This window comes from Hemiscyllium ocellatum, chromosome 3 (genome assembly GCF_020745735.1).
Source record: "Hemiscyllium ocellatum isolate sHemOce1 chromosome 3, sHemOce1.pat.X.cur, whole genome shotgun sequence".
Classification (NCBI taxonomy): Eukaryota; Metazoa; Chordata; class Chondrichthyes; order Orectolobiformes; family Hemiscylliidae; genus Hemiscyllium; species Hemiscyllium ocellatum.
The window spans coordinates 1714227-1741437 of record NC_083403.1 but is presented as its reverse complement, the minus strand read 5'-3'; the positions used below and the strand labels follow the sequence as shown (position 1 = coordinate 1741437).

Below are 27211 nucleotides of genomic sequence, written 5' to 3'. Positions count from 1 at the left end.
CTCAGATGCTGCCTGACCTGCTGCGCTTTTCCAGCACCACACTTTTAGACATCTCCGGGACACCTGCACCAATCAACCACACCGTCCCGTGGCCCAACATTTCAACTCCCCCTCCCACTCTGCCGAGGACATGGAGGTCCTGGGCCTCCTTCACCGCCGCTCCCTCACCACCAGACGCCTGGAGGAAGAACGCCTCATCTTCCGCCTCGGAACACTTCAACCCCAGGGCATCAATGTGGACTTCAACAGTTTCCTCATTTCCCCTTCCCCCACCTCACCCTAGTTCCAAACTTCCAGCTCAGCACTGTCCCCATGACTTGTCTGACCTGCCTAGCTCCTTTTCCATCTATCCACTCCACCCTCTCCTCCCTGACCTATCACCTTCATCCACTCCCCCACTCATCCATTGTACTCTATGCTACTTTCTCCCCACCCCCACCCCCCTCTAGCTTATCTCTCCACGCTTCAGGCTCTCTGCCTTTATTCCTGATGAAGGGCTTTTGCCCGAAACGTTGATTTTCCTGCTCCTCGGATGCTGCCTGAACTGCTGTGCTCTTCCAGCACCACTGATCCAGAATCTGGTTTCCAGCATCTGCAATCATTGTTTTTACCAGCGAAGAGGGTTCCCTCAGATTACAACAGGATCTGGACCAGATGGGCCAATGGCCTGAGAAGTGGCAGATGGAGTTTAATTCAGATAAATGAGAGGTGCTGCATTTTGGGAAAGCAAATCTTAGCAGGACTTATACACTTAATGGTAAGGTCCTAGGGAGTGTTGCTGAACAGAGAGACCTTACAGTGCAGGTTCATAGCTCCTTGAAAGTGGAGATGCAGGTAGACAGAGTGGTGACCCTGTGGAATTCCCTCCCACTGAAAGCAGCGAAGGCCAAGTCCCTGAATATATTCCAAAAGTGGATCTGTAGAGTTTAAAGTAAGCCGTGTGCAATGAAGGGCAATGCACCATTTCTCTTGCTGCACCTATCTGCTTACTTTCATTAATTGGTGTACAAGGACTCCCTGATCCCCTTGTACACCCACACTTCCCACTATATCACCATTTAGTCCCATCTAGTTTTAGATCATCAGTAAACTAGGAAATACTGTTTCTATTCATGTATGTTGTGAACAGCTGAAATCCAAGCATTGGTCCTTATGGTATCCCCTCGTCACTGCCTACCAGGCAGAAAAAGAACCAATTATTCCCACTCTCTGTTTCTCAACCAATGCCAATATCTTACCCCCAACCCCATGAGCTTTAATTTTACCCAGTAACCTGTGGGACGTTATGAAAACTCAAATACACCACACTGACTGGGTCTTCCAGCTCTATTCTAACCATTACATCCCCAAAAAGCTCCAGTAGATTTATAATCCCATGCTGACTTCAGCCAATCCTGCTCATGGTCTCAAAATGTCCTGTTACATTCTGCTCCCAGTGTCTCGGTATTCCTGCAGCTGTTAACCAGCTATAACAGAGAAGTTTTTGGGTATGAGGAGATGGAGGATGATGCTGGTCTAAGGGGTAGAGATTGAGGACAGTTACTGAACCAAGTCCATCTGAGTAGTCGATGCAGAATATACATGTTCAGCACATGCCATGACCCCATAGTTCAGACGGTTAGATGCCACACACACCTAGAGTCTTGAGCCAACACATCATTTAACCATCACCATCACCACCTTCACCACCACCATCACCATCACCACCACCACGAAGTGAATGTTTACACTCCCTGGTACAATCTCTGTGACCCTTAACCTACAAAAGCTCCAGGATGTGACCCCATTGACTGGTGTAACCATGACTAGATGCTGCAGTGTGACCCCACTTAATGACTGCTCAATGAACTCAGTCTGATCCCACCTTGACCTCTCAGTCTGACCCTGCCATGACATTTCAGTTTTACCTTCCAGTCTGACCCCACTGTGACCTACTAGACTAACCCCACAATGACCTTTCAGGCTGACCCCACTGTGACCTCCTGCCTGACCTCACTATGTATTCTCAGGCTGAACCCACGACCTCCCAGTCTAACCCCATCATGACCTCTCGGTCTGATACCAGAGTGACCTTTCAGGCTGACCCCACTATGCATTCTCAGGCTGACCCCGTGACCTCCCAGTCTAACCCCAACATGACCTCTCGGTCTGATACCAGAGTGACCTTTCAGGCTGATCCCACGATGAACTCCCTAGTCTGACCGCACCATGACCTCCCAGTCTGACCCCACCATACCTTCCCAGTCTAATCCCACCATGACCTCCTAGTCTGATCCCACCATGACCTCCCGGTCTGACCCCACCATACCCTCCCAGTCTAATCCCACCATGACCTCCCAGTCTGATCCCACCATGACCTCCCAGTCTGACCCCACCGTACCCTCCCAGTCTGACCCCACCGTACCCTCCCAGTCTGATCCCACCATGACCTCCCAGTCTGACCCCACCGTACCCTCCCAGTCTAATCCCACCATGACCTCCTAGTCTGATCCCACCATGACCTCCCAGTCTGACCCCACCATGATCTCCCAGTCTGACCCCACCATACCCTCCCAGTCTAATCCCACAATGACCTCCTAGTCTGATCCCACCGTGACCTCCCAGGCTAACCCAACTGTGACCTCCCAGGCTGACCCCACCATGACCTCCCAGTCTAACCCCATCATGACCTCTCGGTCTGATACCAGAGTGACCTTTCAGGCTGATCCCACGATGAACTCCCCAGTCTGACTGCACCATGACCTCCCAGTCTGACCCCACCGTACCCTCCCAGTCTAATCCCACCATGACCTCCTAGTCTGATCCCACCATGACCTCCCAGTCTGACCCCACCGTACCCTCCCAGTCTAATCCCACCATGACCTCCTAGTCTGATCCCACCATGACCTCCCAGTCTGATCCCACCATGATCTCCCAGTCTGGCCCCACCATGACCTCCCAGTCTGACCCCACCATGACCTCCCAGTCTGACCCCACCATACCCTCCCAGTCTAATCCCACCATGACCTCCTAGTCTGACCCCACCGTGACCTCCCAGTCTGACCCCGCCGTGGTCACTCAGGCTGACCCCACCATTATGTCCCAGGCTGACCCCACCGTGACCTCCCAGGCTAACCCAACTGTGACCTCCCAGGCTGACCTCACCATGACCTCCCAGGCTGACCCCACGGTGACCTCACTATGCATTCTCAGGCTGACCCCGTGACCTCCCAGTCTAACCCCATCATGACCTCTCGGTCTGATACCATAGTGACCTTTCAGGCTGACCCCACGATGAACTCCCCAGTCTGATCCCACCATGGCCTCCCAGTCTGACCCCACCGTGACCTCTCAGGCTGATCCCACCATGACTTTATAGGCTGGCCCCACCGTGACCTCCCAGTCTGACCCCACTGTGACCCCTCAGGTTGATCCTACCATGACTTCATAGGCTGACCCCACCGTGACCTCCCAGTCTGGCCCCACCGTGACCTCCCAATCTGACCCCACTGTGACCTCCCAGTCTGACCCCACCGTGACCACCCAGTCTGACCCCACTGTAACCTCCCAGTCTGGCCCCACTGTGACCTCCCAGTCTGGCCCCACTGTGACCTCCCAGTCTGACACCATGACATTAGTTTGACCGCCCGGGGAGCCTACAGTCTGATAGCAGGGGCTCCAGAGGATGCAGTGAATGGGAATGGTTTGTGGAAGGTTCTGGAAGGTGATGACAGGCTCTAACATTGACAGTGTGGGGTTTGAACTGTGGAGGAGGGAAGCAAGTGACTCACATTGTACATCTACTCGGATGGACTTGATAGCAGGCCCTCCAATGCCATTCTCTGCTTTACAGTAGTAACGACCTCCCTGAATCCGCAGGATGTGGGTAATCTGCAGCGTCTGGTTAAACACCGTGGTCTCCTGGAAACGGTCCGACGCACTGCCCGCGGTTTTCGTCCATTTCACCTGCAACAAAACCACGTGTTCACACGGGATGGGGCTCCAGACATCACCACCCATCAGCCTCACCAGGAACATTCCCCTGGGCCTACCCCCTCACTCCCCGCACCCTTCAATACCCTACACTCACTCCCCCCTCACTCCCCGCACCCTTCAATACCCCACACTCACTCCCCCCTCACTCCCCGCACCCTTCAATACCCCACACTCACTCCCCCCTTACTCCCCGCACCCTTCAATACCCCACACTCACTCCCCCTCACTCCCCACACCCTTCAATACCCCACACTCACTCCTCCTCACTCCCCACACCCTTCAATACCCCACACTCACTCCCCCTCACTCCCCGCACCCTTCAATACCCTACACTCACTCCCCCTCACTCCCCGCACCCTTCAATACCCCACACTCACTCCCCCTCACTCCCCGCACCCTTCAATACCCCACACTCACTCCCCCTCACTCCCCGCACCCTTCAATACCCCACACTCACTCCCCGCACCCTTCAATACCCCACACTCACTCCCCCTCACTCCCCGCACCCTTCAATACCCCACACTCACTCCCCACACCCTTCAATACCCCACACTCACTCCCCACACCCTTCAATACCCCACACTCACTCCCCCTCACTCCCCGCACCCTTCAATACCCCACACTCACTCCCCCCACTCCCCGCACCCTTCAATACCCCACACTCACTCCCCCTCACTCCCCGCACCCTTCAATACCCCACACTCACTCCCCACACCCTTCAATACCCCACACTCACTCCCCCTCACTCCCCGCACCCTTCAATACCCCACACTCACTCCCCCTCACTCCCCGCACCCTTCAATACCCCACACTCACTCCCCCCACTCCCCGCACCCTTCAATACCCTACACTCACTCCCCCCTTACTCCCCGCACCCTTCAATACCCCACACTCACTCCCCCCTCACTCCCCGCACCCTTCAATACCCCACACTCACTCCCCCCACTCCCCGCACCCTTCAATACCCCACACTCACTCCCCCTCACTCCCCGCACCCTTCAATACCCCACACTCACTCCCCCTCACTCCCCGCACCCTTCAATACCCTACACTCACTCCCCCTCACTCCCCGCACTCTTCAATACCCCACACTCACTCCCCCTCACTCCCCGCACCCTTCAATACCCCACACTCACTCCCCGCACCCTTCAATACCCCACACTCACTCCTCCTCACTCCCCACACCCTTCAATACTCCACACTCACTCCCCCCTCACTCCCCGCACCCTTCAATACCCCACACTCACTCCCCCCACTCCCCACACCCTTCAATACCCCACACTCACTCCCCCCTTACTCCCCGCACCCTTCAATACCCCACACTCACTCCCCCCACTCCCCGCACCCTTCAATACCCCACACTCACTCCCCCCTTACTCCCCGCACCCTTCAATACCCCACACTCACTCCCCCCACTCCCCGCACCCTTCAATACCCCACACTCACTCCCCCTCACTCCCCGCACCCTTCAATACCCTACACTCACTCCCCCTCACTCCCCGCACTCTTCAATACCCCACACTCACTCCCCCTCACTCCCCGCACCCTTCAATACCCTACACTCACTCCCCCTCACTCCCCGCACCCTTCAATACCCCACACTCACTCCTCCTCACTCCCCGCACCCTTCAATACCCCACACTCACTCCCCCTCACTCCCCGCACCCTTCAATACCCTACACTCACTCCCCCTCACTCCCCGCACCCTTTAATATCCCACCCAGACTAATCCCACTCTCTCCCCCTCACTCCCTTTTCTCTCCCTCCCAGACTAATCCCTCTGATGCTCGCTCTCTTCCTGAGTCTGTCTGTTTCTCTCTCACACGTTCTGTTTCTTGCTTTCAATGTCTTCATTCTCCGTGATCCCTCACCCCCGTGTCCCAATCCCTGACTCCTTTCGCACCGTCCAACCTGTACTCACTCCTCTCTCACTCCCACTCCCCTCATTACCCCCTTTTCTCCCCCGTCCCTTACTCTCCCCTCCTTCTCCTTCCCTGACCCCATTCACCTCCACCCACATCCACTTCCCTCGCCCCAGTCTGCCCCCTCCTGTCCGTCAGTGCTCTGTATTTCCCACCCCCTTCCTTCATCACTCCCTCCCACAAACACTCTCTCCCCCTCAGCACCAGCCCCCTCCCACCTTGCCCCCTCCTCTCGGCCGTTCCTGTGGTCCATTACCTGGGGCCTGGGGTGCCCAGTTACTAGGCAGACTAGTACCAAGGTGCCCCCCTCTCGGATGGTGTACACTCGTTCACTGATGTGGTCATCTTTCACCACGCAAGCCTGGCCAGCGTGAACAATGCGAGCATTCGCTGGAGCTGGAATATCAGAATGGGGGGGGAGAGAGAGAGAGAGGGAGAGACAGGACCGTTGGGGGTGTGGGGGTGGGAGGGAGAGAGTTAGGGATAGGGTGAGAGAGAGAGCAAAGGGATGGAGACAGAGGGGAGAGAGAGAGAGAGAGAAGGAAAAACAAGGTGAACACAGAGGAGATGAAGATCATCACTGTCTGAGCTGACAGCACCAGGGTCTGGTCAGAGATTGCCGAAACATCGTGGCTATAGGAACACTCTGTTACCCAACCGTCCAGGGACTGCAATACACTTCGAAACACAGAGGGGAGTACATAGCCCAGAGGGGGTTACAGAGATAGGGAGGGGGTGTAGGGGGTTTACAGGGATAGGGAGGGGTGTAGGGGGTTACAGAGATAGGGAGGGGGTGTAGGGGGGTTACAGGGATAGGGAGAGGGTGTAGGGGTTACAGAGATAGGGAGGGGGTGTAGGGGGGTTACAGGGATAGGGAGAGGGTGTAGGGGTTACAGAGATAGGGAGGGGGTGTAGGGGTTACAGGGATAGGGAGGGGTGTAGGGGTTACAGGGATAGGGAGGGGTGTAGGGGGTTACAGAGATAGGGAGGGGGTGTAGGGGGGTTACAGGAATAGGGAGGGGGTGTAGGGGGTTACAGGGATAGGGAGGGGGTGTAGGGGGTTTACAGGGATAGGGAGGGGGTGTGGGGGTTACAGGGATAGGGAGGGGGTGTAGGGGGTTACAGGGATAGGGAGGGGGTGTAGGGGGGTTACAGAGATAGGGAGGGGGTGTAGGGGGTTACAGGGATAGGGAGGGGGTGTGGGGGGTTACAGGGATAGGGAGGGGGTGTAGGGGTTGCAGGGATAGGGAGGGGGTGTAGGGGTTACAGGGATAGGGAGGGGGTGTAGGGGGTTACAGAGATAGGGAGGGGTGTAGGGGTTACAGAGATAGGGAGGGGGTGTAGGGGTTACAGGGATAGGGAGGGGTGTAGGGGGTTACAGAGATAGGGAGGGGGTGTAGGGGGTTTACAGGGATAGGGAGGGGGTGTAGGGGGTTACAGGGATAGGGAGGGGGTGTAGGGGGTTACAGGGATAGGGAGGGGGTGTGGGGGTTTACAGGGATAGGGAGGGGTGTAGGGGGTTACAGAGATAGGGAGGGGGTGTAGGGGGGTTACAGAGATAGGGAGGGGGTGTAGGGGGTTACAGGGATAGGGAGGGGGTGTAGGGGGTTACAGGGATAGGGAGGGGGTGTAGGGGGTTACAGGGATAGGGAGGGGGTGTAGGGGGGTTACAGGGATAGGGAGGAGGTGTAGGGGGTTACAGGGATAGGGAGGGGGTGTAGGGGGTTACAGGGATAGGGAGGGGGTGTAGGGGGTTACAGGGATAGGGAGGGGGTGTAGGGGTTACAGGGAGGGGGTGTAGGGGGTTTACAGGGATAGGGAGGGGTGTAGGGGGTTACAGGGATAGGGAGGGGGTGTAGGGGTTACAGGGATAGGGAGGGGGTGTAGGGGGGTTACAGGAATAGGGAGGGGGTGTAGGGGGTTACAGGGATAGGGAGGGGGTGTAGGGGGTTTACAGGGATAGGGAGGGGGTGTGGGGGTTACAGGGATAGGGAGGGGGTGTAGGGGGTTACAGGGATAGGGAGGGGGTGTAGGGGGGTTACAGAGATAGGGAGGGGGTGTAGGGGGTTACAGGGATAGGGAGGGGGTGTGGGGGGTTACAGGGATAGGGAGGGGGTGTAGGGGTTGCAGGGATAGGGAGGGGGTGTAGGGGTTACAGGGATAGGGAGGGGGTGTAGGGGGTTACAGAGATAGGGAGGGGTGTAGGGGTTACAGAGATAGGGAGGGGGTGTAGGGGTTACAGGGATAGGGAGGGGTGTAGGGGGTTACAGAGATAGGGAGGGGGTGTAGGGGGTTTACAGGGATAGGGAGGGGGTGTAGGGGGTTACAGGGATAGGGAGGGGGTGTAGGGGGTTACAGGGATAGGGAGGGGGTGTGGGGGTTTACAGGGATAGGGAGGGGTGTAGGGGGTTACAGAGATAGGGAGGGGGTGTAGGGGGGTTACAGAGATAGGGAGGGGGTGTAGGGGGTTACAGGGATAGGGAGGGGGTGTAGGGGGTTACAGGGATAGGGAGGGGTGTAGGGGGTTACAGGGATAGGGAGGGGGTGTAGGGGGGTTACAGGGATAGGGAGGAGGTGTAGGGGGTTACAGGGATAGGGAGGGGGTGTAGGGGGTTACAGGGATAGGGAGGGGGTGTAGGGGGTTACAGGGATAGGGAGGGGGTGTAGGGGTTACAGGGAGGGGGGTGTAGGGGGTTTACAGGGATAGGGAGGGGTGTAGGGGGTTACAGGGATAGGGAGGGGGTGTAGGGGTTACAGGGATAGGGAGGGGGTGTAGGGGGTTACAGAGATAGGGAGGGGGTGTAGGGGGGTTACAGGGATAGGGAGGGGGTGTAGGGGGTTACAGAGATAGGGAGGGGGTGTAGGGGGTTACAGAGATAGGGAGGGGGTGTAGGGGGGTTACAGGGATAGGGAGGGGGTGTAGGGGGTTACAGAGATAGGGAGGGGGTGTAGGGGTTACAGGGAGGGGGTGTAGGGGGTTACAGAGATAGGGAGGGGGTGTAGGGGGTTACAGAGATAGGGAGGGGGTGTAGGGGGTTACAGGGATAGGGAGGGGGTGTAGGGGGTTACAGAGATAGGGAGGGGGTGTAGGGGGTTTACAGGGATAGGGAGGGGTGTAGGGGGTTACAGAGATAGGGAGGGGGTGTAGGGGGGTTACAGGGATAGGGAGGGGGTGTAGGGGGTTACAGAGATAGGGAGGGGGTGTAGGGGGTTACAGGGATAGGGAGGGGGTGTAGGGGGTTACAGGGATAGGGAGGGGGTGTAGAGAGGTTACAGAGATAGGGAGGGGTGTAGGGGGGTTACAAAGATAGGGAGGGGGTGTAGGGAGTTACAGAGATAGGGAGAGGGTGTAGGGGTTACAGGGATAGGGAGAGGGTGTAGGGGCTGGAGGGGGTTACAGAGATAGGGAGGGGGTGAAGGGGCTGGAGGGAGTTACAGAGATAGGGAGGGGCTGGAGGGGCCAGAGGAGGTTACAGAGATAGGGAGGTGGTGTAGGGGCCGGAGGGGGTTACAGAGTTAGGGAGGGGCTGGAGGGGTTACAGAGATAGGGAGGGGGTGTAGGGGCTGGAGGGGGTTACAGCGATAGGGAGGGTGTAGGGGCTGGAGGGGGGTTACAGAGAAAGGGAGGGGTGTAGGGTCTGGAGGGGGTTACAGAGATGGGGAGGGGGTGTAGGGGCTGGAGGGGGTTACAGAGATAGGGAGGGGGTGTAGGGGCTGAGGTGACAGAGTGGTCAGACTGTTGCTGGAAAAGCACAGCAGGTCAGGAATGTCTCTTGAAAACGTGGGTGCTCCTGCTCCTGGGATGCTGCCTGACCTACTGTGCTTTTCCAGCACCACTCTAATCTTGAGATGAATCTCCCGCCCCATCTCCTGCCTTGGCTCAGTGATTAGCACCGCTGCCTCACAGCACCAGGGACCCAGGTTCGATCCCGGCCTCGGGCGACTGTCTGCGTGGAGGTGGCCTATTCTCCCCATGTCTGCGTGGGCTTCCTCTCACACAGATGTCCACATTCGGGTGATTGGCCGTGGTAAACAGTGGATGTGTAGGCTGAGTCAGTTAGCTATGGGAAATGCAACATTACAGGAATATGGATGTAAGTTACTCACTGAGCTGGAAGGTTCGGTTTCAGATGTTTCGTCACCATACTAGGTAACATCATCAGTGAGCCTCCGGGTGAAGCACTGGTGGTATGGCCCGCCTTTTATTTGTATGTTTAGGTTTCCTTGGGTTGGTGATGTAATTTCCTGTTCTTTTTCTCAGGGAGTGGTAAATGGGATCCAAGTCAATGTGTTTGTTGATAGAGTTCCAGTTGGAATGCCATGTTTCTAGGAATTCTCGTGCGTGTCTCTGTTTGGCTTGTCCTAGGATGGATGTGTTGTCCCAGTCGAAGTGGTGTCCTTCCTTATCTCTATGTGAGGATACTAGTGAGAGTAGGTCATGTTGTTTTGTGGCTAGTTGGTGTCCATGTATCCTGGTGGCTAGTTTTCTGCCTGTCTGTCCAATGTAGTGTTTGTTACAGTCCTTGCACGGTACTTTGTAAATGTCATTAGATTTGCTCATTGAAGTTCATTAGCTGCTGTTTTAGTGCGTTGGTGGGTTTGTGGGCTACCAATGATACCAAGAGGTCTGAGTAGTCTGGCAGTCATTTCCGAGCTGTCTTTGACGTGGGGGAGAGTGGTTAGGGTTTCTGGACGGGTTTTATCTGTTTGCTGGGGTTTGTTACTGAGAAATCTGCGGACTGTGTTCATTTTTGACGATGCGGTATGAGTGATTTCCCTCTGCTCTGAGCAGTCCCTCTGTGCTGCAGTGGGTACTGGCTCGTTGGAACAGTGTTCTGATACAGCTTTGTTTGTGGGTGTTGGGGTGATTGCATCTGTGGTCAGTATATGGTCAGTGTTTGGTCAGTATATGGTCAGTGTTTGGTCAGTACTTGGTCAGTGTTTGGTCTGTGTTTGATCCGTGTTTGGTCAGTACTTGGTCAGTGTTTGGTCAGTAGATGGTCAGTGTTTGGTCAGTGTTTGGTCCGTGTTTGGTCAGTGTTTGGTCAGTATATGGTCAGTGTTTGGTCTGTGTTTGGTTCGTGTTTGGTCAGTGTTTGGTCAGAGTTTGGTCAGTATATGATCCGTGTTTGGTCAGTATATGGTCTGTGTTTGGTCCGTGTTTGGTCAGTGTTTGGTCAGTATATGGTCAGTGTTTGGTCAGTATATGATCCGTGTTTGGTCAGTATATGGTCAGTGTTTGGTCGGTATATGATCCGTGTTTGGTCAGTGTTTGGTCAGTGTTTGGTCGTGTTTGGTCTGTATATGGTCTGTGTTTGATCAGTATATGATCCGTGTTTGGTCTGTATATGGTCCGTGTTTGGTCAGTATATGGTCTGTGTTTGGTCAGTATATGGTCAGTGTTTGGTCGGTATATGATCCGTGTTTGGTCAGTGTTTGGTCAGTGTTTGGTCGTGTTTGGTCTGTATATGGTCTGTGTTTGATCAGTATATGATCCGTGTTTGGTCTGTATATGGTCCGTGTTTGGTCAGTATATGGTCTGTGTTTGGTCAGTATATGGTCCGTGTTTGGTCAGTATATGGTCTGTGTTTGGTCCGTGTGTCTACAGGAAAACAACATATACAGGTTTTCCGAAACGTACGACCTCAGATATGGATTAAACTCCACTGGCCATCTCTCTGCCCAAGTCTCCAGCCTTGTATGTATCCTGCGGAATCCCCTGGCAATCCTCCCCATTATCCACAGTTCCCCAAACCCTGAGTGGTCTGTCAAACTATGAATCAGGACGCTACATTCTCCACCAGATCAGTAAAGATTACAGGGACCCAGTACTGATCCCTGGGTGACACAGATCTGCAGCCAGAGAGTCAGCCTCCCACCACCACACTCTCTCCTCCATGGCTATCCCAGTGTGGTATCCCTCTGACCAGCTCACTGTGATCCCATGGAACTACACCGTCAGTAACAGACTGCCATGAGGGACCATGGGAAAGGATCACTGAGGTCAATATTAACAATATCACCCACACGGCCCCCATCGATCATCAACATCAATTCATCCAAATCCTCATACCTGTGAGACACAAACTCCCCCACATAAACCCACGCTGCCATATACACCCCCGTCCCTGACCCCACACCCCATATACACCTCCATCCCTGACCCCACATCCCATATACACCTCCGTCCCTGACCCCACACCCCATATACACCTCCGTCCCTGACCCCACATCCCATATACACCCCCTGTCCCTGACCCCACATCCCATATACACCCCCTGTCCCTGACCCCACATCCCATATACACCCCCCTGTCCCTGACCCCACATCCCATATACACCCCCCGTCCCTGACCCCACATCCCATATACACCCCCCGTCCCTGACCCCACATCCCATATACACCTCCGTCCCTGACCCCACATCCCATATACACCCCCGTCCCTGACCCCACATCCCATATACACCCCCTGTCCCTGACCCCACATCCCATATACACCCCCCTGTCCCTGACCCCACATCCCATATACACCCCCCGTCCCTGACCCCACATCCCATATACACCCCCCTGTCCCTGACCCCACATCCCATATACACCCCCCTGTCCCTGACCCCACATCCCATATACACCTCCATCCCTGACCCCACATCCCATATACACCCCCCTGTCCCTGACCCCACATCCCATATACACCCTCCGTCCCTGACCCCACATCCCATATACACCCCCCTGTCCCTGACCCCACATCCCATATACACCTCCGTCCCTGACCCCACATCCCATATACACCTCCATCCCTGACCCCACATCCCATATACACCCCACCGTCCCTGACCCCACATCCCATATACACCCCCTGTCCCTGACCCCACATCCCATATACACCTCCATCCCTGACCCCACATCCCATATACACCCCCCGTCCCTGACCCCACATCCCATATACACCTCCATCCCTGACCACACATCCCATATACACCCCACCGTCCCTGACCCCACATCCCATATACACCCCCCGTCCCTGACCCCACATCCCATATACACCCCCCGTCCCTGACCCCACATCCCATATACACCCCCCTGTCCCTGACCCCACATCCCATATACACCCCCCGTCCCTGACCCCACATCCCATATACACCTCCATCCATGACCACACACCCCATATACACCCCCCTGTCCCTGACCCCACATCCCATATACACCTCCATCCATGACCACACACCCCATATACACCTCCGTCCCTGACCCCACATCCCATATACACCTCCATCCCTGACCCCACATCCCATATACACCCCCCTGTCCCAGACCCCACATCCCATATACACCCCCCTGTCCCTGGAGACAGGGAGAGAGAGAGAGCTTCAGTCTGACCCATTAGAGAGAGAGAGAGCTTCAGTCTGACCCATTAGAGAGAGAGAGAGAGAGAGAGAATGAGAACTTCAGTCTGACCCATTAGAGAGAGAGAGAGAGAGAGAGAGCGCTTCAGTCTGACCCATTAGAGAGAGAGAGAGAGAGAGAGAGAAAGCTTCAGTCTGATCCATTAGAGAGAGAGAGCTCTTCAGTCTGATCCATGAGAGAGAGAGAGAGAGAGAGCTTCAGTCTGACCCATTAGAGAGAGAGAGAGAGAGAGAGAGAGAATTTCAGTCTGACCCATTAGAGAGAGAGAGAGAGAGAGAGCTTCAATCTGATCCATGAGAGAGAGAGAGAGAAAGAGAGAGAGAGAGCGAGAGCGAGAGAGAGAGCTTCAGTCTGACCCATTAGAGAGAGAGAGAGAGCGCTTCAGTCTGATCCATTAGAGAGAGAGAGAGCACTTCAGTCTGATCCATGAGAGAGAGAGAGAGAGAAAGAGAGAGAGAGAGAGAGAGAGCTTCAGTCTGACCCATTAGGGAGAGAGACAATTCCCCCTCACAAACACTGCATGTCCCAGCACTGATCCTTATGGAACATCACTGGTTACAGACCCTCCACCCTCTCCTTGTACCTACCATGGACCCCTTGGGATTTGATCCTCTCCTGAACCTACCACGAGGGACCTTATCAAATGGTTTAATAAAGTCTATGTTGACCACATCACCGCCCTCAACTGTCATCAATCATCTCCATCACTTCCTCAAAAACGTCAGTCCAATTGGTGAGACGAGAGTTCCCCGTACAAAACCATGCTGACTATCCTGAAAAAGGCCATTCTTTTCCAAATGCAAGTGAATCCTGTCCTGAAGAATCTTCTGCAGTAATTTCCCTAATGTCAGGCTCACCCCCTCCCCCACCCCCAGCCTGTCATTTGATGGAGTATCCCCATTGCCCCCCTGAACCTCAGGAACAACGCTGGCTACACTCCAACCTTCCGGGACCTCGCCTGTGGTTCCAGAGGATACAAAGATCTTTGCTGAGGCTGGAGTAAACGTCTCCCATGCCCCTGTCAGTATTCTGGATTATATCCCAGGGGCCACTGGGGACTCAGCCATCTTCATGTTTTCCCAGCCCCTCCCCCCCCCCAACAGCGCCATTACCTTAATATTGACAGGCCTTTGAATATTAACAACTCCCTCCCTAATCTGACCATCAGCCCTGTCCTTCCTGGTGAACACCAACACAATGTCCTCATTAAGGACCTCACCCACGTCCTCTGGCTCCACACACATTCCCTTTATCCCTCATTCTCCTTATTTAAAGAAACATACCATTTTCTCACTGAAACAGGTGGGATTCTTAAGGGGTTTGATCAGGTCAATGCTGAGGGGGGGGGGGGTTCCCCTCATGGGTGAGTCTGGGACCAGAGAGTACAGTCTCAGGATAAAGAGGGACCAATTTCAGATGGAGATTGGGGGGGGGATGAGGGTCTTTGGAACTCCTTGAGACGGGGGCTGTGGGGCAGAGACCGTGTGTATACCTCAGACTGAGTTAGACCCTCGTTCAGTTGGGGAAGTCACTGGGGTACAGGGAAAGGGCAGGAAGGTGGATGTGAGGAATGCTGGATCAGCCATGATCCCATTGAATGGTAGACCAGGCTAGAGGGGCCGAATGGTGAACTTGTGTTCCTGTTTTGGATGGTCCAGACTACAGCCTGGGAGTTCCTGAGTGTCCATCAGGTCCAGAACAAACACACCTTCACAAAGGGTTTGATACTTGAGCAGCTTTGGCTGGACATTGTCCCACCCCAGATGGAGGGTAATGCTAATGCTCTGGGTTGGATAATCGGCTTCATCATCAGGGTGAGCGGAGTGGGAGTGTGACTGGGGCAGCTCAGTCAACCCGCAGGCAAGGAATCCAACTTCCCGAGTTCCCAGCAGGTCCAACAGGACTGAGGTTCTTTGGGTTTCACAGCGGAGAGTGTGGTGCTGGAAAAACACAGCCGGTCAGGCAGCATCCGGGGAGCAGCAGAGTCGGTGTTTTGAGCAGAAGCTTTTCATCAGGTATGTCTTTTTCAAAGTGGGGGGGATGGAAGGAGAGCTTGTTGAGGGTGAGGACCAGTTTAGCCAGGTGGATGAGGGGGTCGGTGGGTCAGTGGGAGAGGAAGAAACGGAGGGCTTGGAGGCTTTTGTCCTGGTGAATGGATGTGTACAGGGACTGGATGAGGCGTTAGTCATGGAGGAGGTGACGGGCGTGGGTGGTGTCCCGAATATAGGTGAGGAGTTCCTGGCCAATGGCCTGTTTGGAGGACAGTGAGGGTGGCACCATGGGGGAATACAAAGGAACGGAGTGGTAGTAGGGAACAGTACAGTGAGGGGAATGGAGACTGTTCGCTGTGAAAGCTTCGGCCTTATCTTTTGTACTGAATGTTGCTTTGTGATGGGCTGGGCTCCTCCATCATTGAGGAGGGGGAGATTTGTGGAGCTTCCCCCCCCCAGTGAGCTGTTTAACTGCCCCCCCCCTCCCCATTCACAGCTGGATGTGGCAGGACTGCAGAGCTGAGATTGGGTCTGTTGGGTGTGGGATCCCTTCGCTCTGTCTCCCACTTGCAGCTTATGCTGTTTGGTAAGTAATCCTGTTTGGTCCCTTCACCAGGTTGGCACCTCCTCCTCAGGTCTGCCTGATGCTGCCCCCAGCATGCCCCCCCTGCTCTCCCCACTGACCCAGCGTTGATGCCCTGGCTGGGTGGTAATGGGTGAGGGGGGGATATGCTGGGCCATGAGGTTACAGACTGTGCTGGGGGACAGTCCTGCTGCTACTGGTGGCCCACAGTGCCTCCTGGAGGCCCAGCCTTGAGTTACTCGATCAGTTTGAAGTCTGTCCCATTGAGCACGGTGATAGTGCCACACAACACGATGGAGGGGATTCTCAATGTGAGGGTGGGACTCTGTCTCCACACGGACTGATAGTAAATAATCAAGGTTCAAAAGGAGGAGAGGAAATAAATATGATAACTATCACTAGAGAAAAAAGTGCCAGTGAAACTAACAGGTCAGAGAGAGACGAGTCCCCTGGACCTGACGAGTTGTATCCTGGGCTGTTAAAGGATGCAGCTACAGAGATAGTCATCTTGCAGGAATCCTTCCATTCTGAAAAAGTGCCAGAGGATTGGAAATCTGCCAATGTTACACTTTTATTAACAAAAGTACAGAGAGCCAGAAAACCAGGAACTACTGGTCAGTGAGCTGAATGTCTGCTTTTGGAAAAGATTAACCTGTTGTTGTATAGACAGACATAATACAATATAACCAAGCAGTCAGCATTGACCAGGAGAAAGTGAGGACTGCAGATGCTGGAGATCAGAGCTGAAAATGTGTTGCTGGAAAAGCGCAGCAGGTCAGGCAGCATCCAAGGAACAGGAAATTCGACGTTTCAGGCATGAGCCTTTCTTCAGGAATCCTGATCCTGACCTGCTGTGCTTTTCCAGCAACACATTTTTCAGCTCAGTCAGCACTGACTTCATCACAGGGAAATCATTCCTGAGAAATGTATTCGGATTCTCTGAAGAGAATCAATGAGGAACAAGGAGGATCAATGAAGGGGAAGCAATGGATGCCATCTCCACGGAGAATCAGAACGCGCTTGAGAAGGTCCTGCACATGAGGCTATTGACTAGGAGCAGGCCCTCATGGTGTTGGAGACAGTACATCAGCATTGGCTAATGGAAAACAGAGTTGGGATGAAGTGGATGGAAACCGGGTTTCAGTGGAGTGCCACAGGGATCAGTGCTGGGGCTACAATCATTTACACCACACGTCGATGACCTGGATGAAGGAAGTGATCGTACTACAGTCCAGTTTGTGGACGACTCAACTTCATCTACTCATCCCAACATCCACATTTCCCTCCGCAGCTCAACTCAGGTGATCCTCAGAGAGCCCTTCGGTGTCCTGTCCTGAACTGACTGGCTCCTCGGAAGTTTGTGACTACGTCTGACTCTGGTGCTCAGGTTTTCCGATATTCCTGCCTTGCCAACGGGAATCCTTTCTGATTGAGTCTGGAGAGGCTGAGAGAAGATGGAGAGACACTGCAGCAGCAGAGCCCAGTGAATGCTGTAAGGTTGTGCAGATAGAAAGGAGTTTTCACAGGAAAGAATGGTGCTGATTGATAAAAGGGCAGGCAGACTGTCCAGACAATGTTCCCTCAAAAGGCTTCTGTTGAACAGCAGCCGGAGGGGATTGTGGATAAAATCACAGCAGCATGGATCGGAAAAAAAGAATATAGCCAGTTGTTGAGTGATGGCTCTCTGAGATCTATATTAATGACTTAGACCTGGTAATAAGCAGCATCGGTTCAATATAGAACAAGACTCAGAAATACAGCAGCTAGTGAGGAGAGTGGTAAATGACTTCACTCGTCACGCGGCTGATATCGGGGCAAGATCAGAGTGGTGCTGGAAAAGCGCAGCAGGTCAGGCAGCATCCGAGGAGCAGGAAAACCAACCTGTTTCGGGCATGAGCCCTTCACCAGGAATAGACCTGGCTGGTATAACCGAACAGAGGGCACTCTGAGGGAAGGACACGCTGACAAAACTTCTAAAGGGTCACCAGAGGAAAGGTAGCTGGGGGATGGGTGGCAGGACACCTGGGGAGAGCAGTGAAACCAAACAATGTAGGTACAGACGTAGGCCGTTCGGCCCATCAAGTCCACTCGGCCAATCATGGATGAGCTGCTATCCATCCAGGCCAGTTTCTTGCCTTTCCCCCTGAACCCCCAATACCGTTTGTATTCATCAATGACCCAGACTGCACAGCGCTTTGTGGTGAGGAATTCAACACGTCTACACCTCTCCTTATCTCTATCTTCAACGGTATTCTGAGCTGATGTGGGAGCACACAGAGACCTGGTAACTACTGGCCAGCCACGCAAACAGCCACGCTGGGGAAGGTTCTAGAAACAATCACCACGGACTGAATTCCTGAGGCATTAGGAGGGGTTTGAGCACATAGAGGGGAGACAGAACTGATTTCTGTAAAGCTGATTCTGTCAGAACAGTTTGTTAAAGGGACCAGCCAGATCGGTGAGGGGATTGTGGGGGATGGTGTTTCTATGGATTTTAAGGAAGTGGTTGACGAACTGTGAGGGAGGTTAACGAAACGCAGGCTCATGGGCCAGAGGGGCAGTGTGCAGTTGGGTAAAACATTGTCCGGGGGACAGCAATAACTGAATGCTGGGAATGGCTGTTTTCCTTCGTTCCACACAAACCACCCTGTGTGTGTGAAAACCTTTCTCACCTTATCTTAAAAATATTCCCCTAGTTTGAATTCCCCCGCCCTGGGGAAAAGACCTTTGCTGTTCACCTTATCTATGCCCCTCGTGATTTTATAAACCTTGACAGGGTCACCCCACAGCCTCCGATGCTCCAATGAACGAAACGTTCCAGCCTGTCCAGACTCTCCTAACTCCAACTCTCCAGTTCCAGGAACATCCCGGTAAATCTTTTTTGAACCCTCCAATTTAGTAACATCCTTCTGACAGCAGGACCACCAGAACTGGGCACTATCCTGCAGCACAGGCCTCACCAATGTCCTGTACAACCCCAACATGACACCCCAACTCCTCCACTCAGTGGTCTGAGCAATAAGGGCAAGGGTGGTTAGCACCTTCTTAACCTCCCTGTCCACGTGTGACACAACTTTCAAAGGATGATGAACCTGAACCCCACCCCGGGATGTCTATTTGACAGCACTACCCAGGGACCAACCCTAACTGTATAAGCCCTGCCCTTGGCTGTTTTACCAACATGTAATACCTCACATTTATCCAAATTTAACTCCATTTGCCACACCTCAGTGCTTTAATTCAATTGATCAAGATCTGGGTGTAATCTGTGACATCCTTGCTCATTATTCACTAGACCATTAATCTTGGTGTCATCTGCAAACTTACTAACGATCCCTCCTACACTCTCATCCAAATCGTTTTATACAAACGACTATCAACAGAGGACCCTGTGGCACATGACGGGTCACCAACCTCCAGTCTGAGAAAAACAGCCCCCCACCCCCCCTCTGCCTCCTGCTGTTCAGCCAATTAGCAAGCTCAGCCTGAATCCCATGTGACCGAACTTTACTAGTTAGTCTACCGAGCGGAACCCCATCAACGATTTCACCGAAGTCCATGTAAACAATGCTCGAGCTCTGCCAACATCGGTCCTTTTGGTGATGTCCCCAAAATAGACTCAAATCAAGTTTGTGAGACATGATTTCTCTCACTCAAAACCATTCTGACTATCCCTAATCATTCCCTTGTGTTCCTACATGGTTGTAAATCCTCTCTCTCAGAATCCCGCCCAACAATATGCCCACCTCTGACGTCAGCCTCACAGGAATACACTTCCCGGGCTTCTCCTTACAGGCTTTCTTCAACAAAGGCACAACATCAGCCACTCTCCAGTCCTCCGGCACCTCACTGATGACCGGACATGATTCAAATATCTCTGCTCCCGAGTTTCCCACAACAACCTGGGATACATTTGATCAGGTCCTGGAAATTTATCCACCTTTATGTTTTTTAAGATCTCCAGCCCTTCCTTTTCCATCGTGTGGAGTGTTTCCAAAACATCGATATTGGTCTCCTGAGTTCCCTCACCTCCATGCATTTCGCTATGGTCATATGTTAACAGCCTCCCACTTGCTATCTACAATCATATATTCCCATAAACGTTTGAAAGTTCCGGTATCATCAAAATTTGGCTTCCTCCAATGAAGAACATTATTCTTTTAGCCAAAGCTTATCCTTTTCCGTAACTAGCAGAATAATGATTCCTGGCCCCCATGGCGCTCACCCTGCCTTATTTCACAAGAGAGGATCCAGGATTTACCCTTTCGCTCCTGGGTACACCCACATTTCAATAAAGGACATTTTCCTGTATACACATTTAACAAATTCGTCTCCATCCAAGCCCTTCACATGATGGCAGTCCCCAGTCTACATTTGGAAAATTAACATCCGCTGCCACTACAAGGACATTATTCTGACAGGTATCTGAGATCTCTACAGTTGTTCCTCAGTTTCCCACTGACCCTTGGGGGGTCTGGACTATAATCCCATCAGAGTGACCATCCTTTGTTGGGTTCCTGTTCACCTCCTGTCCCTTTTCTCCGGGGGTATAGACGGGGTCTATCTCGATGCGCTTCTGGATAGAGTTCCGGTTGGAATGACATGATTCTGGGAATTCTCGTGCGTTTCTCTGTTTGGCGAGACAATGAACAGAAGTGACTTCACCACAGGAAATGACATCACCAACCCAAAGAAACCCAAACATAGAAACTGAAAGCAGGAATTATCAACAGTGCTTCACCTGGAGGCTCACTGAAGATGTTACCTAGTATGGTGACGAAACGTCTGGAGATGAACCTTCCAGCTCAGTGAGCAAACCTACATCCAGAACCTCAACCTGAGCTACAAATCTTCTCAAAACTTGCTAAGGTGATCATCCCTTTCTTATTTCTGAGTTCTACCCATACAGCTTCACTGGACGATCCCTCAGGAATATCCCCTCTGTGTGCAGCAGGAATTATTCCTTCATCTAAAACCCCACTCCCCCTCCTCTCGTGCCTCCCTTTCTATCCTTCCTGTAGCATTTGTATCCTGGAACATTAAGCTGCCGTCCTGCCCATCCCTGAGCCATGTTTCTGTAATTGCTATGATATCCCAGTCTCATGTTCCTAACCATGCCCTGAGTTTATCTGCCTTCCCTGTTAGGCCCCTTGCATTGAAATAAATGCAGTTTAATTCATCAGAGTAATGAGGAATGGGAGGAGGCCATTCAGCCCGTTGAACCTGCCCCACCATTCAATGGGATCATGGCTCACGTCCACATCCCTGCCTTTCCCTTGGAACCCCTTGAATCTGCCTCAGCCTTAAACACACAAGGACCCTACTCCCACGGTCCAAAGACTCACAACCCTCTGGGAGAATAAATCCCTCCCCATCCCAGTCTTAAACTGCACCCCTTTATTTTGAGAGTGTGCCCTCTGACCCCAGACTCTCTCATGAGGGGAAATAGCCCCCTGAGCGATGAGGGATAGGTCATTAATGCTGGTCTGGCCAATGATACCTACACTGTCTGAAGGAAGTGAAATAAAACATGGTCACAGCATTTACCCTACAAAGCCCCTTCAGTAGTCAGGGTGTGGGAAAGGAGATAGAAAAGGCATTATTACAAAAATAAATCATAGAATCCCTACAGGCCATTCAGCCCAACAAGTTCACACTGACCCTCTATTCCCCCCTATCCTATTACTCTTCATTTACCCCTGACTAATGCATCTAACCTACACATCCCTGAGCACTACAGGGCAGTTTAGCATGGCCAATCCACCCTGACCCGCACATCTTTGGGCTGTGGGAGGAAACCGGAGCACCCGGAGGAAACCCACGCAGACACGGGGAGAACGCGCTAACTCCACACAGTCAGTCACCTGAGGCTGGGATCAAACCCTGCGCTCTGACGCTGTGATCATTGGGAACTTCCATACTCAGGTGGACTGGGAAAATCAGGTTGGGAAGAGATGCCAAAAGGAGAGGGATTAGTGGAATGTCTGTGAGATGGTATTTGTGGAGCAGCCTGTGACAGCCTCTGGATTTGATGATGTGTGATGGGGCAGCCATGTTTAGGGAGCTGATGGTTAAGGGACCGTGAGGGGCAGTGCCCACACGATGATAGAGTTCACCCTGCAGCTCGAGAGGGAGATGCTGGAATCAGCCATAATGGGATGACCATTGACAAGAGGGAGGAGCTGGTCAGAGTTCACCGGGAGGGCAGTCTATCAGGGAAGACAATGGGGCACCAATGGCAGGGGTTTTGGGAGGTAATTCGTGAGGCACAGCATAAATACATCCCAAAGAGGAACGGACACACTTAGGGGATGAGGGGGCAACCATGGCTAACAAGGGAAGTCAGAGACGCCATAATCGTAGAACTCCTACAACATGGCAGAAGGCTATTCAGCCCATATCGACCCTCCAAAGGACATCCCACTCAGACCCAACCCTCTCCCCTATCCTTGTAATCGTCCAATTTCCCATGGCTAACCCACCCTAACCTGCACATCCCTGGGCACCATGTCCAATTTCCCATGGCTAACCCACCCTAACCTGCACATCCCTGGACACCATGTCCAATTTCCCATGGCTAACCCACCCTAACCTGCACATCCCTGGGCACCATGTCCAATTTCCCATGGCTAACCCACCCTAACCTGCACATCCCTGGACACCATGTCCAATTTCCCATGGCTAACCCACCCTAACCTGCACATCCCTGGGCACCATGTCCAATTTCCCATGGCTAACCCACCCTAACCTGCACATCCCTGGACACCATGTCCAATTTCCCATGGCTAACCCACCCTAACCTGCACATCCCTGGGCACCATGTCCAATTCCCCATGGCTAACCCACCCTAACCTGCACATCCCTGGGCACCATGTCCAATTCCCCATGGCTAACCCACCCTAACCTGCACATCCCTGGGCACCATGTCCAATTCCCCATGGCTAACCCACCCTAACCTGCACATCTTTGGACTACGAGAGGAAGCCCACACAGACGCTGGGTGAATGTACAAACTCCACACAGCCAGTCGCCCGAGGCTGGGATTGAACCTGGGTCCCTGGTGCTGTAAGGCAGCAGTGCTAACCACTGAGCCACCATGCCACCCAAAAAATAAAGCATACAGTGTGGTGAAGATTAGTGGGAAGCCTTTAAAAACTGGCAGAGGATAACTAAGAAAGCAATAAGGGGGGAGACATGAAAGATGTGAGTCAGTTAGCTCGTAATATTGAAACAAAACTCTTACAACCTTCTTTTCTATCTGAAAGGTTAGTGGGGGGGGGGGGGGGGGGGGGGAGTGGACATTGGACTGCTGGAAATTGAGGCTGGAGAGGTAGTAATGGGGAACAAAGAAATGGCGGAGGAACAGGGCCAGGACTTTGCATCAGTTTACACAGTGGTGGAGAACTTCGAGAGTGTCAGGGGCAGAGGTGAGTGTCGTGGTCATCACTGAGGTGGGGTTGGTGCTGGGGAAACGGAAAGGTCTGAGGGTGGATAAATCCCAAACCAGATGGGCAACACCGTAGAGCTTTGAAGGAGACAGCTGAGGAAATAACAGATTTTGGTGCGATCTTTCAGGCTTCACTGGAGTCAGGAGGGTCCCAGAGAACTGGAGAATGGTTAATGTATTGCCCCTTTTAAAGAGAGGGGAAGGCAGAAGACAAGAAACTATTGGTCAGTTGGTCTGCCCTTGGTCGTTGGGAAGGTTTTAGAGTCCATTATTAAGGATGTGATGACAGAGTATTTGGAAGTGCAGAGTACAATAAGACAGAGTCAGCGTGCCTTTGTCAGGGGGAGGTCACAACCGACAAATCTGTTTGAGCAAGTTAGACAAGGGAGGGCTAGCGGGGGGGATCGGTTTGGATTTCCAGAATGCCTTGGACAAGGTACCACACGGGAGGCTGCTGGACAGGGTAAGGGCCCATGGTGTTAGGGGCAAGGCCCTGGCATGGAAAGAGGGGATTGGCTGACTGGCTGAAGGCAGAGAGTGGGGGATAAAGGATGGCAGCTGGTGGCTGGTGGAGTTCCATGGGGTCAGTGTTGGGACCACAGCTCCTCCCATTATACATGAACGGTCTGGACATGGGAACTGAGGGCAGTGCGGCTATGTTCCCAGGAGAGACACAGCTCGGTGGAGGGACAGGTCAGGGTGAGGGAGCAGGGAGGCTGCAGAAGGACTTGGACAGACCAGGAGAGTGGGCAAGGCAGTGGCAGGTGGGATACAACGTGGGAAAGTGAGAGGCTTTACACTTTGGTCGGAAGAATAGAGCGGTGGACCATTCCCTAAACGGGGAAAGGCTTCAGGAATTGAAAGCACAAAGGTCCTTGGGAATCCTGGTTCAGGATTCTCTTCAGGTTAACAGGCAGCTTCAGTTGGCAGGTAGGAAGGCAAATATAATGTTAGTGTGAATTCCCAGAGGGATACAATCCAAGAGCAGGGATGTCCCGCTGAGGCTGCACCAGGCTCCGGTCAGACCACATTGGGAATATTGTCAGCAGTTTGGGGTCCCGTATCTAAGGAAGGGTGTGCTGGTGTTGGAGGGAGGAGGGTCCACAGGGGGTTTACACCAATGATCCTGGGGGTGGAGGGTTGGTCACACGAGGGGCAGCTGAGGACACGGGGTCTGTACTCGATGGGGGTCAGAGGGGTGGGGGGAGGGGGAATCTGACTGAAACTTCCCGGACCCTGAGAGACCTGGATCGAGTGGTCATGGAGATGATGTTTCTGCTGTCGGAGAGACTGGGACCCGAGGGCACAGCCTCAGGGTGAAGGGATGGAGAGGAGGAGGGATTTCTTCAGCCAGAGGGTGGGGGTGGGGGGAATCTGTGGGACACATTGCTGCAGGGGGCTGTGGGAGGACAACTCACTGAGTGTGTCTGTGACAGAGAGAGAGAGAGAGGGGGAGGTTCCCGATGAGTAAGGGGGTCATGGGGTACAGGGAGGAGGCAGGGGATGGGGGTGAAGAAAGATAGAATGAAGGAGCAGACTCAGAGATCAAAAGGTTCAAAAAGGGGAGGGCGAACAGCCAGAAATCTTGTTACATATTGGCACTAATGATATAGCCAGGAAAGGGATCGAAGATATAAAAAGTGATTTCAGGGAGTTAGGATGGAAGTTGCAAAGCAGGACGAACAGAGTAGTGTTCTCTAGTTTACTACCGGTGCCACAAGATAGCGAGGCGAGGAACAGGGAGCGGGCGCAGCTTAATATGTGGCTGTGCAGCTGGTGTAGGAGGGAGGGCTTCAGATATGTAGATAATTGGGATGCCTCCTGGGGAAGGTGGGACCTGTACAAGAAGGACGGGCTGCATCTGAACTGGAAGGGGACCAATGTCCTGGGTGGAAGGTTTGCTCGAGTAGTTTGAGAGGGTTTAAACTAGTATGGCAGGGGGGGTGGGAACCTGGGCTATATACCGGAGGTGAGAGTTGATGCAGATGAGGCAATAGCAAGAGGTAGACCAGCTAGTGGGAAGGATTTTCCTGGGAAGGAACCAAGGGATCAGTTAAAGTGTGTTTGCTTTAACGCAAGGAGTATCAGGAATAAAAGTGATGAACTTAGAGCATGGATCAGTACCTGGTGTTATGATGTTGTGGTCATAACAGAGACATGGGTTTCTCAGGGGCAGGAATGGTTGCTGGATGTTCCAGGGTTTAGAGCATTTAAAAAGAATAGGGAGGGGGGAAAAAGAGGAGGGGGTGTTGCACTACTAATCAGAGAGGGTATCACAGCTACAGAAGCTTCCATTGTCGAGGAAGATCTGCCTACCGAGTCAGTCTGGGTGGAAATTAGGAACAGCAACGGAGCAGTCACCTCTTTAGGGGTTTACTACAGGCCCCCAATAGCAGCAGGGAGATGGAAGAAAGCATAGGTCGGCAGATTTTGGAAAAGTGTGGACGTAGTAGGATTGTTGTAATGGGTGACTTTAACTTTCCCAATATTGATTGGAACCTCCTTCGAGCAAAAGATTTGAATGGAGCTGTTTTTGTAAGGTGTGTTCAGGAGGGTTTCCTAACTCAGTACGTTGACAGGCCGATGAGGGGAGAGGCCATTCTAGACTTGGTGCTCAGAAACGAGCTGGGGCAGGTATCAGATCTAGTGGTGGGAGAGCATTTTGGTGATAGTGACCACAACTGCCTCACATTCTACATAGCTATGGAGAAGGAGAGGATTAGGCAAAATGGGAGGATATTTAATTGGGGAAGAGGAAACTATGATGCGATTAGACATGAGTTAGGAAGCATGGATTGGGAGCAATTGTTCCATGGTAGACACTATAGACATGTGGAGACTGTTAAAGGAACAGTTGTTGCGAGTGATGAATAAATATGTCCCTCTGAGACAGGCAAGAAGTGGTAAGATAAAGGAACCTTGGATGACAAGAGCGGTGGAGCTTCTCATCAAAAGGAAGAAGGTAGCTTACATAAGGTGGAGGAAGCTAGGGTCAAGCTCAGCTCTAGAGGATTACAGGCAGGCGAGGAAGGAGCTTAAAAATGGTCTGAGGAGAGCCAGGAGGGGACACGAGAAAGGCTTGACAGAACGGATTAGGGAGAACATAAATACATTTTACACTTATGTGAGGAATAAGAGAACAGTCAAAGAAAGAATAGGGCTGATCAGGGGTAGCATAGGGAACTTGTGTGTGGAGTCTGAGGATGTAGGGGAAGCCCTAAATGAGTTTTTTGCTTCTGTCTTTACAAAAGAAACGAAATTTGTAGTGAATGAAACCTTTGAAGAGCAGGTGTGTATGCTGAAATGGATAGAGATAGAGGAAGCTGAGGTGCTGACAATTTTGTGAAACATTAAGATTGACAAATCGCCAGGCTCGGACCAGATTTGTCCTCGGCTGCTTTGGGAAACGAGAAATGTAATTGCTTCACCACTTGCGAAGATCTTTCCATCCTCGCTCTCCACTGGAGTCGTACCTGAGGACTGGAGAGAGGCAAATGTAATTCCTCTCTTCAAGAAAGGAAATAGGGAAATCCCCAGCAATTACAGACCAGTAAGTCTCACGTCTGTCGTCTGCAAGGTGTTAGAAAGGATTCTGAGGGATAGGATTTATGACCATCGGGAAGAGCATGGCTTGATTAAATGCAGTCAGCACGGCTTTGTGAGGGGCAGGTCATGCCTCACAAACCTTATCGAGCTCTTTGAGGATGTGACTAGAAAAGTTGATGAGGTTCGAGCTGTGGATGTGGTGTATCTGGACTTCAGCAAGGCATTTGATAAGGTTCCCCTTGGTAGGCTCATTCAGAAGGTCAGGAGGAATGGGATACAGGGGAACTTAGCTGTCTGGATACAGAACTGGCTGGCCAACAGAAGACAGCGAGTGGTAGTAGA

General features: G+C 52.8%; 1 protein-coding gene across 1 annotated transcript in view; it reads right to left on the bottom strand.

Moving 5' to 3' along the window:
• Positions 1–27211, bottom strand: part of LOC132830400 (MAM domain-containing glycosylphosphatidylinositol anchor protein 1-like) — a 243115-nt gene that overhangs the window by 135935 nt on the left and 79969 nt on the right. The window contains exons 2-3 of the mRNA XM_060848071.1: positions 6154–6293; positions 3771–3945 (exon numbers count right to left, since the gene is read on the bottom strand). Coding sequence (XP_060704054.1) covers positions 3771–3945; positions 6154–6293 — 315 coding nt within the window. The remainder of the gene's footprint in view (positions 1–3770; positions 3946–6153; positions 6294–27211) is intronic.